Below are 18,133 nucleotides of genomic sequence, written 5' to 3' on the forward strand. Positions count from 1 at the left end.
AGAGTTGTCCTGGTTACCATGGCCAGCTGCCAACACTGCCTAAATAATTATACTGAGCCTGGAGCTGAGATACCATATTCACAAATAAACAAAATAATAGAAAACCAATAAAAAGGTAGCACAGAAAACATACACATGAATTAATTGAACAAAGAAAATACAGCAAATGTGTCAAAATTCTGTCATCAAGTGGGAGCTGTGGTGAATTTCAACGTGTTCTCCCTGTGAACTCTCACCAGAGACAGACAGACCAAACAAAACATGTTTAGACACAGACATCTCAAGGCCATTTGAAGATAACAACAATACATCAGACCTGCAGAAGGGACAACATTTAAAGCATTACAAACAATTCAAGTTAGTTACTTAGTAAAGACTATAGACTCACTCTCAACACACACTGTTAACACTGTGTCTTGCTTGTCATGCTGTGCGAGAATATCTGCCTTAAGGTCATTTATTAGTAACTAAACTGAGGGCATTGTCTACCACAGAAAATAGCTCTTGTGCAATTAGTATAGATTTAGTTAAAAGTTGCCTATATACCTGTGGCATCATATGCAAAGCATTTGATAAATTATTGACACAGAATGTCTTTTAAAATACTTATATAGTCTGAGCAATGATAAACCATACAGGCCATTTAACATTAATTGCACTGTTAATAAATTCTGTAAAAATAAGGGAGTTTAATGTACTAGATTCATAACGGTTCAACAAATCAAATTGTTTTTTTTTTGTTTGTTTTTTAATAGGTTTTACCTGTATTTAGAATTTTGAACTTCATTGCGTTCTATGTTAGGGTTAACGAAAATGTCCATAAAATTAGTGGACAATGTCCAGGTAATGAGCTGTCAGTTATTTTATAGATTTATTTATTTTTACAGTGTGTGGATTATTTTAAAGACCAGCAAAAAACATCAAGGAGAGGTTCAAAACAAATAAAAGCAGACACAATATATATTATAAATTATTTTTTTATTAAGACACTGCTGAATACAACATAAGAGAAATTCCTGGGCATATAATAATCCACAAGTTGTTTAACATTAACTGACTACTATTTTTATTTCAGATATTTTTATGTATGCATTTTTTTATTATTGTATTCAGGTATTTTATGTTACTAATACTTTTTTAAATTATTGCTATTGAACCACGTGTTTTATTGGAAGCTAATATTCCTTAATACTATACTAGTCATTACCAGAAGAGATATTAGAAATTGGAATAGATAAAGTGAAACAAATATCAGCAACAACTGGCACATGGAGTGAATAAGTGATATCTGGCCCACAGGTCAGTTATGGCAAAATGTGTAATTTCTTATTAAAACTTTACAGTTATTTGCTGATATTTGCTAATAGTAACTACCGGTAGTAGCAAAGTAATAAATACAAGTATACTAATGACGATGATTAAACTATTTATTATTAGTCACTTTTGGGCAGGGTTGTGAAGTAACGAAACACAAAACTTAGTTACATATTTAAAATACAAAATTTGAGTAATTATTTAATTAGTTACATTTTAAATGAGTGGTAATCAAATAAGTTACATCCAAAAAGTATTTCAGATAACCAAAGTGACTTCTTTGAATTTTAATGTAATTTATTTAATTGAAACATTAGTGTAAACTGTAATGGTCAGTTAATTTAAACAGCGATTGGTGATTCTCAGACAAAATGAAAAAGCATCCCAAGATTCCAGAAGACACATTACCCAGTTCACCCAATTAAAGAAAGTTTACAAACCCTAAATCTTAATGCATCAATATATTTTTTATAAGATTGTCTGCATTTTTGGCTTCAAGAAATATTGTGGAACTGATGTTGTGTAAAATAATATGCAGAGGAAAACCAAGTACTATGTTTAAAGGTCCCTTTTGTATTAAAGTTACAAAAGGAAATACAAAGTACTTTTTAAAGCATGTATTTTGTAATCTGTATAGTGAAATACTTTTTAAAGTAACTTTTCCAACCATGCTTTTTGATTATTTACTAGCACTAACATTAAAATAGATACTAGTTTTTTGTTTAGTTTTTTGGTTGGGGGAATGAATTTTAACACAGCTTGCCATATACAAATTGCCCATTTTCCTCCGGTTTTCATATTTCCACTCGTTTAATCCATAATAGTGAGGATGCTGAACTGACTTCTTGGGGATCCCACACTAAAGGCCTATCCGGGTTCCATGTTTGACCAAAGGCATTGCAATAAACAGTCTTTAGCTGCGTCTGTCGTATGTTCCCTTTGCATTGAACTATTTGATTCCACGGTATCTTGTAATGGAAGATTTCGTCGCTTAACAAAGGCCCCAAGATCCGTCGGGTCGTCATCGGTCCCTCTGGACCGCAGCGTATGTCGACCCTCTTCTTCTTCTTCTTCTTCTTCACTGCATGAGCTGTGGCTCGCAAAGAGAGGAGGAGCCGCGACCGGTGCATCGCTTATCGACTCCGCCAGATCATCTGAGGCTGCCCTATTACACCATGAAACCAAAAGGATGGTGCCTTCCACAGCCCGCTTTGTACTGATAAAACAGTGCATAGGAATCGTCTGATGGTTATTTATTTGATCACCGTGGACCGAGCATTAAACACAAGAATTTGGATCTAGCTGCATGCTATCTTAACACCAGGCGAATTGTGTTTTCGAGTTGCCCCGTGTGGATTTGACGTCTGTGTTCTGCTGGATGTTTAGGGAAAAAAACAGTGAAAGAAACTGCCATCATTGTCCTACAAGATGGAGTGCTTGACCGAACTGGAGAAGTATACGAAGTAAGTACTTTACAACTGATGTGCTTTTGTTTTGGCACACAAACCATACCCAATGAAAACCTACATGCACTACAGATTTTAAACAGTTAGCCTTTGAGCTATCTAGTTAGTCCTTTTGCTGCTAACTCGCTAACCCAGCGTTTACAGTGACCCGTTTTTATAGTTTCAGAGCATAAACCACAGGTCAAAAAGTACATTTCGGTTTGTAGAGAAAGGGATATTGAAGATTACTTGTTAAGCTTAACAAATATATTCGGTTAAGATAAATAAACTGTCTCATGTATGTTTCTAATGGTGGCCATAGCGACAGTTCACTCTGCAGCGAGCAGAGGAAACCACTACATGCAGGGACCGATCAGTCAGTTAATAAAAATATATTCTTTGTTACCATAAAATCATAGAAAGTCTAAAATATTATTAGACAAGACTGTAATGTCAATGTACTTAGTATGTCCTGGACACACAAGTGAAAACAGAGTAAACGCGGCCTCCGTGTAGGCCTCATATCCACGAGGTAAATTTTTTAGGTCCCCGCGGTTCAGTGCCAGCGCGTTGACATTATGAACCAGGCAGTCAGTGCTGGAGTTTCTGGTAACGAACCGAAGGCCGTGCTGTTAGAGAATCTGAGTTGTTGAGTTAGTTTTGTTATTGTCATCAACAGAAATAACTGAACTGATACGTCTGTAGGCAATGTATTGCTATGTTGTGCAAACAAATGTCACCCACATGCGCGTGATGGCTTCTCTGCAGTATTAAAGCATTTGTGCACTTAGCCACAACATGTCAATTTTAAACATAATTGTTTTATTACATGATCAACGATCAGGCTATAATTATTGGATATAAAAAACTACATAATCCAGTGTTACTCATTTATGTCAGAACCCCCAAGCGTGCCTATTAATATCGTGAGTCCAGGGGACGCAGTTTACCTTTCACATTTGAGACAAAAGGCAGTTTGTCCTGCGAAAGCAGATAAGTGCTCTTCCCTCCACTTCTGTCTGCTGCTAACCAGCCGGATGACCATTTAAACCATTTCTCGTTTAAAAAAGCATTGCAAATCTTAAAATAGTATAGATTTAAACATGCAATTAAAAACATGTCCTAAAATCAAACATGGAATTAATGAATATTACTATTAACTGCCTAGCCCTATTAATATGCAAAATTATTACTATGAAATGTATGCTGATTATGAAAACAGTCATTTTGTATATCCATTAATAACCTTGTAATTTACCAGCCGGAAACATGGAACAAAACACTATGCCAAATATTGTTTTACTATTTAATTATTATAATTAGCCATATTCATATTTAAGACACGTGACAGATGAATTTGCAGCAGAATGTTGTAAAGAGAGTTTGACAGCAAAATGAAACGGTTCCCTTTTGGAATATTAATAATATTTATTTTAGTCATAAAGGCATAGTTCACACAAAAATGAAAAGCCTGTTATCCTTTACCCCGCCTTTCACCCTCACCTATCTGTTGAACACAAAAGAAGATATTTTGAAGAATGTTGGTATTAACCAGACAGTTGACAGTAGCCATTGACTTCTATAGTTATTTTTGTCCTACTATGAAAGTCAATGCCTACCATCACCTGTCTGGTTACAAAAAATTCTTCAAAATATCTTTTTAGTTCAACAGAAGACAAACTCATACAGGTTTGGAACAACATGAGAGTGAGTAAATGATGACTGAATTAAACATTTTGGGTGAACAAAGTAACCCTTTAATTGTACGGTTATGTAGTTAGTTATTTAGTTAGTTGCATCGTATAGTCTGCATGAAATGAATGGATGTTATAGATATTACTTTGAATGTGTAGTCCATTTTTAATTTTTTTGAACTTGTAGTATTTTAATTTAAAAAATCATGACTGGATCTTCTGGTGAAATTGATAGGCTTCTCTCTGGTATGCAAGACTCTAATAATTTAGTGCAATTTTTTTAGTGCAATGACCATTTCTCAAAAATATATATTTTTTCAGTATTCAGTTCCCCTCAGATGTACGTCACAATATGATACAACAATATGTCTCTACTTCCATTTCTAGAGGTTTCTAGCATAGACTGTAAAAAAAAATATGGACGTAGTGTCTGAGACGTCACCCATAGGATTCCGATAAGCCGTTCTGAAGTGTACAGTAGGAGCGAGCTGGCCGTTGCCATCTTGCTAGCATGTCATCTTGTGTCACTCCCGGATAACAGAAAATGGACAAGAGGCGGGACATGGGCGGAGCTTATGACACAATAACTATAGACGGCGGGTAAATGGCTATCCACATATCACTCAAAGTAACCACGACCTTAATTATGCAGAACTTTAAGGCTTTATGTAACGTAAACGAATGAGTTATAAAAAATGTCACCCCCCTCAGAGTTGTCATGAAGGTCACAATTAGCCGTATAGACCAAAACCACAATTTGTACCAGGCTGTAAACATGTTTTTTTCTGCTATAAATTTTTAACGTGGGGCTCAATGAGATTCTGCTCCCTTCTGGAGCCTGTTTAGGAAGTTTCCCAGTTTAGGAATTGCAGTTTACATTCCGCATTGGCTTCAAGAGAGATCGCAGGAGGTTGCCGCTTGATTTCTACACACAAACATACTCCCTGCATATTATTTTACGAAGAAGGACCCCGTCGCATCAGTCTCACTGATGTTTTACCTAGTTCTTGTTGTGTCCATGAACATGATTTCTGCCCAAGTCCTATTTTTCACCGGCTGTGAGGTGAAGACCACATGTCCCAAGATTCTGAGCTCAAACTTGGCGTCATCAAACTACCCCTTTGTTTTGAATAGGTGTCCTATAGCGGACAGAAAAAATTACATAGTGCAGCTTTAAAGGGTCATGAAACCCCAAAACACTTTTTTTGAGATGTAAACAGATATGTATAGGCTGCACATCATTGAAAACACTAAGGGTACTCATTAATGGTATTCATATGTGAAAATAGTTATTTTTTGCATTTTTCAGAGCGATTTCTGTCTTCCGGTTTGAAAAGCTTAGTCGGAGCAACGTCACAAATGCTGACGTCGGCGCGGCCTTTTCGGCCCAAGTATGGGCTGCTGGGCACATGCTGACGTCGACCGCTCCGAGCGATTCTCGATATATATTCATGACATAAAGCTCATTCAGTCCAATCCCTGCGCTGTAGTATGCATACAAGATAATTTAGTTAATATGCATGAGACAGTCACTTCTGTCAGGCTCGTCTTCCCTCATTATTGTAGAGACATGGTGGGGAAGTTTTGGAAGCAGCGTGCGGAAAAGTCACGGAGGAAAGCTAGGCGTTGTGCTGATACGAAATAACGTAAAGGGCGCCGAATGAGCTGTAACCGGCGCCGTCTGTGGAAGCCTTTGCTACAAAGGCTCGGTAAAGTAAAATTCACTTGAGGAATCGCACGCCGAACCTGCAAGCGTTGACTATGTCAGGAGTGCAAAATAACCAATCTGTAATCTGTAGGATAATGAACAAAAGCCACGTCCTCTCCGTTTTATTTGTCGTCACAGCCATGCACTAAACCGCATGTGTTCGGGCTCTTAGTGAAACCGTGTGCTGCATATTTGGACAAATATAGATTTAGCTGCCGAGTGATAGACAGCGCGGATCGTCACGGCAACCCAGCGCGCGTCGCTCTGCTTCAGATGCGCGGTCGAGACTAGCCTCAAACCCCTTTGCTTTTACCCCGATCTAGAATTACACATCTCTATCACATCGCATGTTGGGTGGTTCACGTTCTCTTATCACGTCGGCGCGTTGTTCATCTTGCCAAACAGCGTGCATATTTGGACAAATATAGTTTTATCATGTTTGCAAAATATTTCGTCATGCAGAATAACATTTATTTTCATTTCTCACTGAATTATGCTGGTTTGAATATGAAGAGCTGAATGATTTGCGATCTCTGCTGCACGCCACATAGCTCTCTCATTCACTGTACTCATCCCTCATTTAATCTCACTGTGGGAAACTATGCCAACGTGAACCAAGAACATGTCTCAGAACCGCTGTAACTGCTGCTGTTGGTATGGCTAATCTTAAAGGGGGGGTGAAATGCTGTTTCATGCATACTGATCTTTTTACACTGTTAAAGACTTGGATTCCCATACTAAACATAGACAAAGTTTCAAAAGTTAAGGTGGACGTTTGATGGGAGTATTTCTTTGTCAAAAATACTACTTCCGGTTAGTCATAAGTTTCGGCAAGTTTTTTGCGATCATGCGTCCCCTTTGACGTTAATGGGGGCGGAATTTCCTTGTATGGGCCGTACGGACAATTCTACCGGAAGAGCGTGAGAGAGAGAGAGGGAGAGAGCGAAAGCAACAGCCTACGCCCATCAAAGCGCTGGCTCGTAGGCTGCGCTGCACAGGTGATGTGCACAACTAACAATGTCACCAAAAAAGTGCGTTTTTGGTTGCCAGACCAAGACAGTCCTGCACAGATTCCCCAAAAACCCCGCGTTAAGGCAACAGTGGATGTAATTTGCTTTTCCGGATCAGCAACTGAGTTGCGCGAATGTTTATATCTGTTCGCTGCATTTCGGTGCCGACTGTTTCATAAACAAGGCCCAGCTCGACGCCAGATTTTCCCGATCGCCTAATGCTGAAGGATGGAGCAGTCCCAACGATAAAGGTCCCAACGTTAAAACCGCAGGCTGTGAGTAAGACTGCTTCAAATGTCTGTGTTTTTGCCTATGCTCATCAAGTAGCCCAAACATGATCACGTATAGTTAATTGATCAATGGAGCATGCGATGTGTAGTGCGTGTACATTTGTTTAGCTGGCCACTATATGTGTAACTTTATGTTTGTGTATTGTAAAAGCACTCCAAACAACAATACACAAAGAGTGGGGAAATATGTTGAACTAAATAAGCGCGCTTCTTCATTCAAATGCGCTACTATTCCGTGTCTTTCTATGTAAACACTAACTTAGCCTGCCGTGCAAAACCAGTCCGCTTACTAACGTTACAATTGTCTACACAAACCACGCGTAAACACACACACACACACGTGCACAACTGCACTTCCCACATGTACACCTTCAAAGACAAAAATACGACGATATAATTCAAGTATAAATATGTAAATAACACAAGCCGCTAAGCATATTATATAGTTAGTGTATAACTTGTACCACATAGAGACGTCCTGCTCTAGTCGTTTTTGCTGCTGCTCCTGTTCAACTGCAGCCTCTGGGTCTGATTCCGGATCATAGATGTATGGCTGTATCTGATTAAAAGCCATATTTTTATTTTGAATAAAGTTTTTTTCCCGCTGTTAGGGATGACACAGCTTTACGACGCACTCGACTCAACACAATAGCAGCAGCGCGCACACGTCATTATTTAGCTCCGCTCACACGATACGCCCCCACCCGCTCAGCTTTTTTCGGAATGACTCGGAACAGAGCATCTTTCTTATATAATTATAAAAAAAATAAAGACTTTTTGGAGATATGCAGGATGCAATGCTACTCTATAGGTACTCAAGATTGACATGACACTGACTGAAACTGAGTGTTTCACCCCCCCTTTAATGCACCTACTGACACTCCCCTATTTATGCAAACATTCCCTCTTTCCACACAATACCATCCCACCTTTTCACAGTCGACCATTCCCCTTTTAACAAGCTTTTTCAAATCGAAGGTGTGAAAAAACACCGCTGTTGCAGGGAGGTTTCATGACCCTTTAAGTGCTCGCGATTCTGCTGACATAAAGGACAAATGGATGGTCTTTCTTTGCCACTTCAGGTGTGTCAGCGTCAAACCATTGAGATCTTTTTTGTGGCTTATTGTGGTTGATAACCTTTTTTTAACATCAAGCACGTCCTGTACTGTCATTTTCTCATTCATGTCTGTTCTTTTCATAAAAACCGAAATGTGCTCAAATATCTGCTTTCAAGAAGCTTGGTACATTATCTATATAAATATATAATATTAGTACTTTATATCCAATAAAACACTACATTAATATGTATGATATGCCTATTTAATTAAACTTTATTTTTTTTTGTCAAATCAAAAAGTTTTTATGCATCAGTTCAGAATTGCTCACATCAGCATCACAATGCATTGTAAAAATGATTATATTTCATGGCTCTACTCATCTATTTAATTGCAAAATTAAAATTGTTTTTACCTGATAAACTCGACCAGGTAAACCTTTTTTTGTGGGGGGAAAAATCCTCAAAAGTTGTTTCGTTTAACAATTAGATACCTGGAAGCTTACTAATTGTTAAAGGACAATCTGATACGCATAGATAAATACACTTCAATCCAAATATATTTGTATCGAGGAATCTACATTGACTGAATTCCGGCATGCTTTTTCTACTCCACAGGTGTGACATTTTGTCGGAGAGCATACTTCTCTGAGTTGGTTTTCCCCAGTGTTGCAGCTTCCTTTAAGCTGCTCAGCATCAGATCTGCCTCAAAATGGATGCTCTGTTGAATCCCGATCTCAGGTAAGGGTAGTATACCATTTGCTTAATCTGCAAGCAAAAAAACTAAACTTTCACTTTTAGCTGTTATTAGAACTGAGGATTTACAGTAATCTTCAATTGTGCTTAGTTGTACATAACTTGAATAGCAAAATTCCATGTCCAATTTCAATATATCTTTAGCTCGCTATGTCAACGGACAGTGTGCAAGAATGTTAAGCCATGCATCCCTGCAATATTAATCCTGCTTCTCCAGTTCCAGGCTAAATTTGGTTTTGCACTATTGAGGGATTTTAGATAACCGAGTGCTTGCATATATTATATGTAGGCTTACAAGATTTTAAAACCTTTTTGCATTTCACCTCACACTTTTCACCTCACAACAAATTTTAGAGAAATGCTACAGCATTTTAGCACAATATAAATTACAACATCCCAAATTGTGTGTGCTGCATTATCCATATAAGTAATTGTGTTCAATCCTGAAAACTTTTAAAAAAGAATCTGTGTTCAGATTAGACCATTTGTTTTGTTTTTTGTTTCTCATTTGCTTGCCACGTGTATGTGCTGGGCTTGTTTGAACATGGCTGTATGCACTTTTAACAAACAGGGACAGCTCTTGTTATTTGTGCAGTGTTCAGTATTTAATCTTATGTATGAAAATGCATTTCACATGCCTTATATTTCAGTTTATTTTATGCTACTAGTGTGCCATTTTAGGATATTATTTAGCAATGTTGCTTCAGAATGGCTAAAGTGGGTCACACATGAAAATGCATTTCATTCTAATATAGCTGATTCTTGATGGAGCCATTATTTAAAAAAAGAAAAGAGAAAATTGGGTCATGGTAGATTAAAATATTGCTGACAGATGACATCTGACCGATATGAATGGCATGAGAAGCCCCTTCCATTACTACTATTATCATTGTGGGCTGACTCCATTATGAAGGTCAGATGAAGAAAACAAGTCTCAGAGGAACATGTAACCTAGTTGTTGATTGGTAGCTTCATTTAGGTTTCATATTAGAACTAGCAAGCAGAATGCTTATTTGTTGTTGCAAGTGTGTTTGATTTGAAGAGACTTTAAAAAAGGAAGAATACATAAACCAGGCCTATACTGTGTGTCATAGATCTTTTATAACTATTAGGCATTGGCATTTTGGTAAAAGAGTTATGCTATTTCACAGCAGGGTCCGATTGCATAAACTGCAAACTGCGAAGACTAGTCTTACAAGTTAGTCAATATATTTTTTTCTTTAAGACTTTTCATAACTGCTTTAAGTCAGTTACATAATGTAGATTGGTCAATTTGAAACCAATTAGTAAGAATAATTGCCTCTTGGCTAATGGCTAGTTGCTCATACTAGTACTTTGTGTTAGTTTACAAAAAAAAAAATTATTTCATGTCGTTCCAAACCCGTAAGACTTTCATTATCGTTATATATATATATATATATATATATATATATATATATATATATATATATATATACACACATACTCATACATACATACAATTTGGATTAAACCACATAATCAATATGGATTCGTTTTACAATCGCTTCATGAACTCAAAGTGTCAGTTGCATAGATTTCTATGGAGTGATAGAAAGCGCTCCGATTTCATCAAAAAGATCTTCATTTGTGTTCTGAAGATGACTGATAGTCTTGTGGGTTTGTAATGACATGAGGGTAAGTAATTAATGACAGAATTTTCATTTTGGGGTGAACTATCCCTTTTAGACACAGTCTTAACATAAAGTCTGTGTTTATGCTACTGGCAGCAGGTTTTACAATTTTCTTTGTAATGAGATTTTAAATTGATTGGACTAATGTTCTGTTTTCTATCTTTTTTTTCATGCTGTTCATTCATGAACACAGAGAAGATGTAAAAGATTGTTCGGTAGGTCTTTAAATTTAGATATCTTTTAATTTCAGATAAATGTATACTCACAACATGGTTGGTGCTAATTTGTATTATTTTATTAATTTTTATATCACTAGATCAAGGTTGAAAGCCTCCCGAAGCAAGTCATATTCAAAGGCCTTGCACCCAGGGTCGTATTGACAAACCATCTCCTGCCTAAAGGAACCAAGGCGAAGGTAAACCTTGAGGAACAGGGTCGCCAGAAGGTCTCCTTTAGCTTTACACAGACAAAGAAACCACGTCAAAATGTATTTTTAGCCCCGCCAAGCCCAGAGAAATCTGCAAGTGAACATTGTTCTCCACTGCAAGCTGGAGCTGTACCTACTTCAGATCTAGCAGGACAGACTGATGAAATCAAGAATGTGGACACAAATACTCCAGCAGTGGGGGAGACACAGACTGCACCCACTCCAGTATCCTTCCCACTTAAATCAAAACATGTTCCTGGAAAGATGCATTTTAAGAAACAGTTTCTCAGCGTCACTGTTGTTGAGGATAACTCCATTGTCAGCATTGCCTCAACAGAGATTTCAGAGACGGTAGTCCCACCCGAGTCAGACAAAATTAGATCTTCAGCCAATTTTGAAACTGAAACCTTGGTGCAACACTCTCACAAGAACTCTGTCATTGATAGTTCCTCTGAAAATGTTGTCAAAGAGGAAAACCCTCAGGAGAAATTAGACTCATGCCTTAAAGGTCCTGTTTCTTCCCATATTGGGAAGGGAGATATGGATTCTTCTATTGTTTCTGAGCATGAGGAAAACAGAAAATCTCAGCCCCGATCAGACAGCACACTTCCAGGTTCAGAGTCTGATGGGGATTCAATTCGGACATCATCTAGCCAGAAATCTAGAGACCTCAGAAATCAAACAAAATCGGAATCCCAGAGAAATGAAGAAAAGAAATCCTCTAATTCCAAAACAGAGGAATTAGAAAAACCAAGGCCTGATAGGAAAGATGAAAAGGGGTCGAGTCGGTCAAAGTCTGAGCGTGACTCCAGGCACACGTCTTCAAGATCTTCTCGTTCTGACAGAGACAGAAGAAGGACCAAAAGTCGTTCACGGTCTAGATCTCGAGGCTGTCGAACTAGTTCTTATTCCAGATCTGAAAGGTCAAGGAGTGAGAGACAGTCAAGGTCACATTACCATGATTCTGAGCGGAGGTTTAGTAGAAGTTCTCCTCATCGTGAAAGGAGAAGCTCGCGTTCTCGTACTGATGGCAGGTGTCGTGACAGCTCTGACTCAGAGGATGACCACCGGCGGACAAGGACTCGAGGTAGTGACTCAAGCCGATCCTCTACGTACTCTAGCTCGCAAAAAGAATCGAAATCATCCACTCACTCCAGATCCCGCAGGGACTCAAAACCCACAGATTGTTCTCGATCATCTGAGTCAGACAAAAGAACACCGCATTCAAAATCAGAACGATCTAATTTAAAAGCTGGTGAATCCGAGTCCAATAGAAAGAGCTCTCCTGAAGCAGAAGCAGTTCACAGGAAATCCAGTGCCCACTCAAAATCAGAAATTAATACTAAAACCTCAAATTCCAACCGAGCTACCTCATCAAGAACATCTGAGAAAAAGGTCCATAAAAACAGCTCTGACTCTGATGAGGAGCATAGAAAAAAACAACAGTCACAAGGATCGGACAGGTCATCTGGGTCTCGCACTTCATCATCCAAAAAAACTGACTCAACAGATCACAAGACTTTAAATAATGTTACTGGAGCAGAGAGACAATCAACAGACAGATTAAGTAATAACACAAAGCAGCCAGAGTTAGTCCCCAGTCCAGTTACTCCTCAAAAGGAATGCAGCAAAATTGATGACAACTGTACTCTGCCTAAATCTAATTGCAGTTCTCAACAGATGCATGAAGCTACACACAAAATTAATTTGTTAGAAACAAATCAACTAACTGAGCATCAACCTCCAAACCAAGATCTTAGTAGTCTGGAAAAGTGCACAGATATTCCAGAGAGTCACAAGACAACTGAAAGTTTTGAATCCACTTCCACAACAAGTAGAAGCCTTGAAGTAAGAAGTTCCACTGAGGCTGATAAACCTGGAATGAAAGATGAGATTCCAATCCAAAGCGAGGCTCTGACGGAAGGACCAGCTGAATTATTTTGTGTAGGCCACTCTCCCAGTAAGGATTCAGTAGGATCAATGGCAGACCCTCTTTCTCTTTCTGTGAAAGAATTACCAGCTGGAGGATGCATGAAATTTAACACTAAATCAGATGGGACATCGCTAATCATTAGTAACATCGGTATGCCTGTCACACAGAGTGCTCCGCTTTGTGAAAAAGATTCTGAACTGCTTAGTGAGAATTATGAACAACACAGTGGGAAAAAGGATAGTAGTGCTAAAAAATCCAGATGGGATATTGTTGGTCAAGTTACTTCAGAATATCAAAGCCCTACGAAAATAGTGAATCCAGATGTGAAAAGGGTAATTTTAGTAAAACAAATAGAGTTCAACAATGATATTAACCCTGATGAATCTTGTACACAGAAACAGGACTCTGGATTACCATCTGAGAAATCTGTAGAAGGACAAATACTAGACAAAACCTCAGTTGACTCTCATCACAAAATAATTTCCCACACGTTTGACCTTGAAAACCAATGTACCCATAGTGAACTAGTACATCAGACTGTTGAAATTAATCAGTCAACAAGTGCTGCGGTTGTTCATGGTCTTCCCCTTAATTGCCGTTCGACTAGTAAAGAGAAAATTAATGTAGACAAACCTAAGCCTGAAACTCAAAACCTTGATTCCTTAAACCATGATGGTAAATGCCACAGTGAGGACAGTGAGAGTGACGAATCAGACTCTGATTCAGATGATGAGCGGGTCTCCTTAAAGCGGTTGCACTCTGTGGTGGTTGTGCCAAAAAATTCAACCATTGCTCTTGAGACAAATGACTTGACTCAACCGTCTCCTGGGTCCTCAGTGTTTTCGGGCCAGCAACTGACTGATACACATGGAAGCATTAATAGGGAATTTACTTATGGCTTTAAAGATCAGTCAAAGCTTGAGGAATCATCAGCTGCACTTTTTAAGGCCGGTGCACAAGCTGCAATTTCAGATGTTAAAGGTGTTTCCTACCAATCGCAGAGCAACATGGTTGATAGCACCAGTCATTCGGAGGCTACCAGTGCTCATGTGGACAAGAGTTGGAGTGCCCAAGAAAGACCAAATGTCTGTGCCCAGATAAACCAAGCCTCTATTCAGACTTGCAGGCGACCTGAGTCAGATCACCATCAGTACCATGATAGACCAGATAGCTGGAATGGAAGGAAGGGTGGAAAGCAGCACTATGGGACCTCAAATGACTTCAGCGGTGTGAAGGGTTATTGCTTTGCCTGGGACAACAACCATTCAGAACAGCCCAGCAGTACATTTCAGCAACCGGACAGCAGTCATGGCACCGAACGCCCGTCTCAGCCAGGAATTGCTCTGTTTGATAACGTTCACAGACAAGATCCATGGGCTCAGTCTGCCATCTCTGTAACCAGCAGACCAGTCAATACACATGTGCCTTTTCAGTATCAGAATTCATTTAACCAAATCCATCCAGACTCTCTGACTAATGACCATGATTACGATAGTGAGAGAAGAGTAGTAGGTCTCAAACAAGGGTCTGTGCTGTCTGCTGATCTTCCAGGATCATCCCCATTTGTTCAAGCCCATGAGATAAGTAGCAATTGCATCTTCACTACAGAAAATCAGAACATCTCAGAAGCCCCTAGAATAGACAACCAAAAGCCTCATCGAGGTAGGGGCCCACCTAAGAAGAGACGTCAAGATTTTGAATCTGAATCCGATAATGAGGCAGAGGCCGGTCTGACCAGTAAAAGAGATAGTTTGGATGAGAGCTCAAGGTTCGTGAAAGACAGTAAGGAATCTTTCCATCAAATTCAAGAGGTGCAGCGCCCAACGCTCAGTCTAAAAGACTTTGTGGATCCATCTGTGTGGAGGGACAAGGCAAAGCAGAAAAAAATGCCACCCTACTTTGACCTCATCGAAGAAAATTTGTATCTGACAGAACGGTAAGTGTCTATTTTTCCTTTTACGCAATTTTTGTTCCCAGCTAAGAAAGTCATGTTCTTTTGTGTTGGTAGCGCCATTTTCTACTGTTTTTGAATTTCAAAATGTTTGTCCATTTTAATTTTAACTTTCTTAATGCTCATAAAATCTGGTCTTTGTCCAAGCAGCAAGAAGAATAAGTCTCATCGTGACATCAAGCGTATGCAGTGTGAGTGTGCTATGCTCTCAAGAGAAGAGCGAGGCCGAGGGATAATGGCATGTGGGGAGGATTGCCTCAATCGCTTGCTGATGATTGAATGGTAGATATCCTGTTACTACATCATAATATTTGCTTTATAGCAGAGAGAGATTGTAATTAATATATCGTGTTTGTTACTGGCTGGTTTTATATAACTGGCAGATTGCAGTTGCTGAGACTGGAATCTTCAATTTTAAATTCAACTTGTTCTAATTTGCAGTAATAACATGGAAGGCAAAATGATTATATATATTTTCCTTTTTATTGTTCTTTCAAGCTCTTCCCGGTGTTTAAATGGAGCATACTGCTCCAACCGGCGCTTCCAAATGAAACAGCATGCAGACTTTGAGGTAATTTTGACAGAGAGCAAAGGTTGGGGCTTACGAGCAGCCAAAGACCTACAGCCGTAAGTACTATTTGATTCACTTAACAGATGTTTATATATATGTTCTTTGTCTTTTATGTAAGTTACCTATTTATATATATCTATATATTTTGCAGGAACACCTTTGTTTTAGAATATTGCGGAGAAGTTTTGGATCACCGGGAATTTAAAACAAGGGTGAAAGAGTACGCTCGAAACAAGAACATTCACTATTATTTCATGGCTTTGAAAAACAATGAGGTGAGTTAGTGTCATTGGTGCAAGGAATAAGATTCTCTTCTGGGGAATTAGTAGTGTACTTTATTGAATTAAAAAAGATAAGCATATGTCTCCATTATGTCTGCAGATCATTGACGCTACTTTGAAAGGAAACTGTTCCCGTTTCATGAATCATAGCTGTGAACCAAATTGTGAAACTCAGAAAGTAAGTGTACTTGATTTTACATTGTAGTTTCAACTTTGTACCCCACTGTGCACCCCCCACAAAATCCTACACCTTATCATTATCATTCATTGGGTTACCAATTCAAGCACCACATCCGCATTCAGAATAAAAAGCAGGACGTCAAAAGAAAATGTAAATTCCATTGTTAGTGTGATGCTGTCAAGAAGTTAATTAGAATGGTCAGCTCTTCTGGATTGTAAATGATTAGTCAATTATAAATGAAGGACTGCTTGATTCATTGTGCTGTAAATGGTTATTCAGCCCTATTTATTCTATAACCTGATATTTGTTCAGGTGTCTGTTTGCACATTCCTACACAATTTGTGCCCATGTAGGAGTAGAGCCTTTGATTTCCATGTAAAATCTTTGTTTTGCATTTCTACTCAATTGTACCTTTTTGCAGTGGACTGTGAATGGCCAGCTCCGTGTTGGCTTCTTCACCACCAAAGCTGTGACAGCTGGAACAGAGCTCACCTTCGATTATCAGTTCCAAAGATATGGGTAAAAGATCCAATCGTTTATATCATGTATAGCCTTACTGTTCTTGAAATGGAAGTCAACATAAATGTTAATCATAATATCACATCTTCCTTCTTCGGTCCACCAGTAAAGAGGCTCAGAAGTGTTTCTGTGGAGCTCCTAGCTGTCGGGGTTTAATTGGTGGAGAGACTCGGGTCAGTGTCCGAGCAGCAGGTGGAAAGAAACAGAGGGAACGCTCACGGAAGAAAGACACTGACAGTGCACTTACCACGGTGAGGAAGAGCGCTTAATTATTGTGTTTCATCCAGCTTTTGGAAATAATGAGACAGACAGAATGAACCCATGCAGTGACTGAAATTGGCCTACATGTCAAGTCCATGACCTGATATAATCTGTTATTTATTCAGACACATTGTTATTTTTTCACATTTGTGCTTGAAGAATTATGTGCTAAAGCTAGACACAAATGACACATGGCCTGCCAGATTTTCAAATCGTTGTAGCAAAGTGTTATCTTAAAAACCAGCAGTGCCAGAGCAATGATCTTGTGGTTGAATTGGGTCAGCTTTGTTCTTGCTTGCATGTTAATTGCTCTGAGACTTGCAGAGCCTGTTCCAGTCCACAAATAACATGGCTAATATATTCTGCATGCATTCAAGTAATTGCATTTTTATGTTTTTATAGCTTGTTTGCACTTTAGCACTCTTAATATCTGTCATAAAATGTGGAAACATCCTCCGGTTACATTAAATGAAATGACTTAAATTTGGAAGCTTTTGTCATGGTCACGGTTTGATTGAGAACAAGATAGATTTCTCCTGTGACTCTGCTACGGTGTCTAAACTGGTTGATGATGTTTTGCAGTTGGATGAGGAGCTGGAGGCTTTGCAGGAGAATGGAGAAGGTTTATGTGGAGAGAAGGATGTGATCGCACTCTGCAGACTCATGGTGCGAGTGGAGACGATGGAGCAGCGACTCACCTGCCTTAAACTGATCCAGGTAAACTGCGACAATCTCACATTGAGATTCATTTGATTTGATCTCTAGATTGCACCGCATTGTGGTGTTTGATGACATACCGCTGCATGTTTTTGGTGTGCCGTTAAGCATTTAAAAATGATTGAAAACTGGTCTAACTTGAGATTTTTGCATGCCTGTGCAGAATACCCAGAATCCCTTGTGCCTGAAGCAGTTTTTGGATCACCACGGCCTCTCGCTGCTGTGGATATTTATGGTTGAACTTTCTGAGGCTAAGAGCAACTCTATAAACAACATTAAACTACAGTTGGAGGTAAAAGTTCAACATACATATTCAGGGGAAACCTATTCCTGCTATTTTCCTAAAGCAAACTCCAGAAATTCCTAGTA

At 38.8% G+C, this 18,133-nt stretch overlaps 1 protein-coding gene across 1 annotated transcript in view; it reads left to right on the forward strand.

The window, feature by feature from the left end:
• The first annotated feature begins 2,056 nt into the window (after positions 1 to 2,056).
• Positions 2,057 to 18,133, forward strand: part of setd2 (SET domain containing 2, histone lysine methyltransferase) — a 34,159-nt gene continuing 18,082 nt past the window's right edge. The window contains exons 1-12 of the mRNA XM_067449033.1: positions 2,057 to 2,777; positions 9,134 to 9,256; positions 11,117 to 11,138; positions 11,240 to 15,219; positions 15,385 to 15,516; positions 15,733 to 15,861; positions 15,957 to 16,080; positions 16,187 to 16,264; positions 16,689 to 16,786; positions 16,893 to 17,037; positions 17,630 to 17,764; positions 17,928 to 18,056. Coding sequence (XP_067305134.1) covers positions 9,228 to 9,256; positions 11,117 to 11,138; positions 11,240 to 15,219; positions 15,385 to 15,516; positions 15,733 to 15,861; positions 15,957 to 16,080; positions 16,187 to 16,264; positions 16,689 to 16,786; positions 16,893 to 17,037; positions 17,630 to 17,764; positions 17,928 to 18,056 — 5,001 coding nt within the window. The 5' untranslated portion in view covers positions 2,057 to 2,777; positions 9,134 to 9,227. The remainder of the gene's footprint in view (positions 2,778 to 9,133; positions 9,257 to 11,116; positions 11,139 to 11,239; positions 15,220 to 15,384; positions 15,517 to 15,732; positions 15,862 to 15,956; positions 16,081 to 16,186; positions 16,265 to 16,688; positions 16,787 to 16,892; positions 17,038 to 17,629; positions 17,765 to 17,927; positions 18,057 to 18,133) is intronic.

The sequence above is a fragment of the Pseudorasbora parva genome, chromosome 7, assembly GCF_024679245.1.
Source record: "Pseudorasbora parva isolate DD20220531a chromosome 7, ASM2467924v1, whole genome shotgun sequence".
Classification (NCBI taxonomy): Eukaryota; Metazoa; Chordata; class Actinopteri; order Cypriniformes; family Gobionidae; genus Pseudorasbora; species Pseudorasbora parva.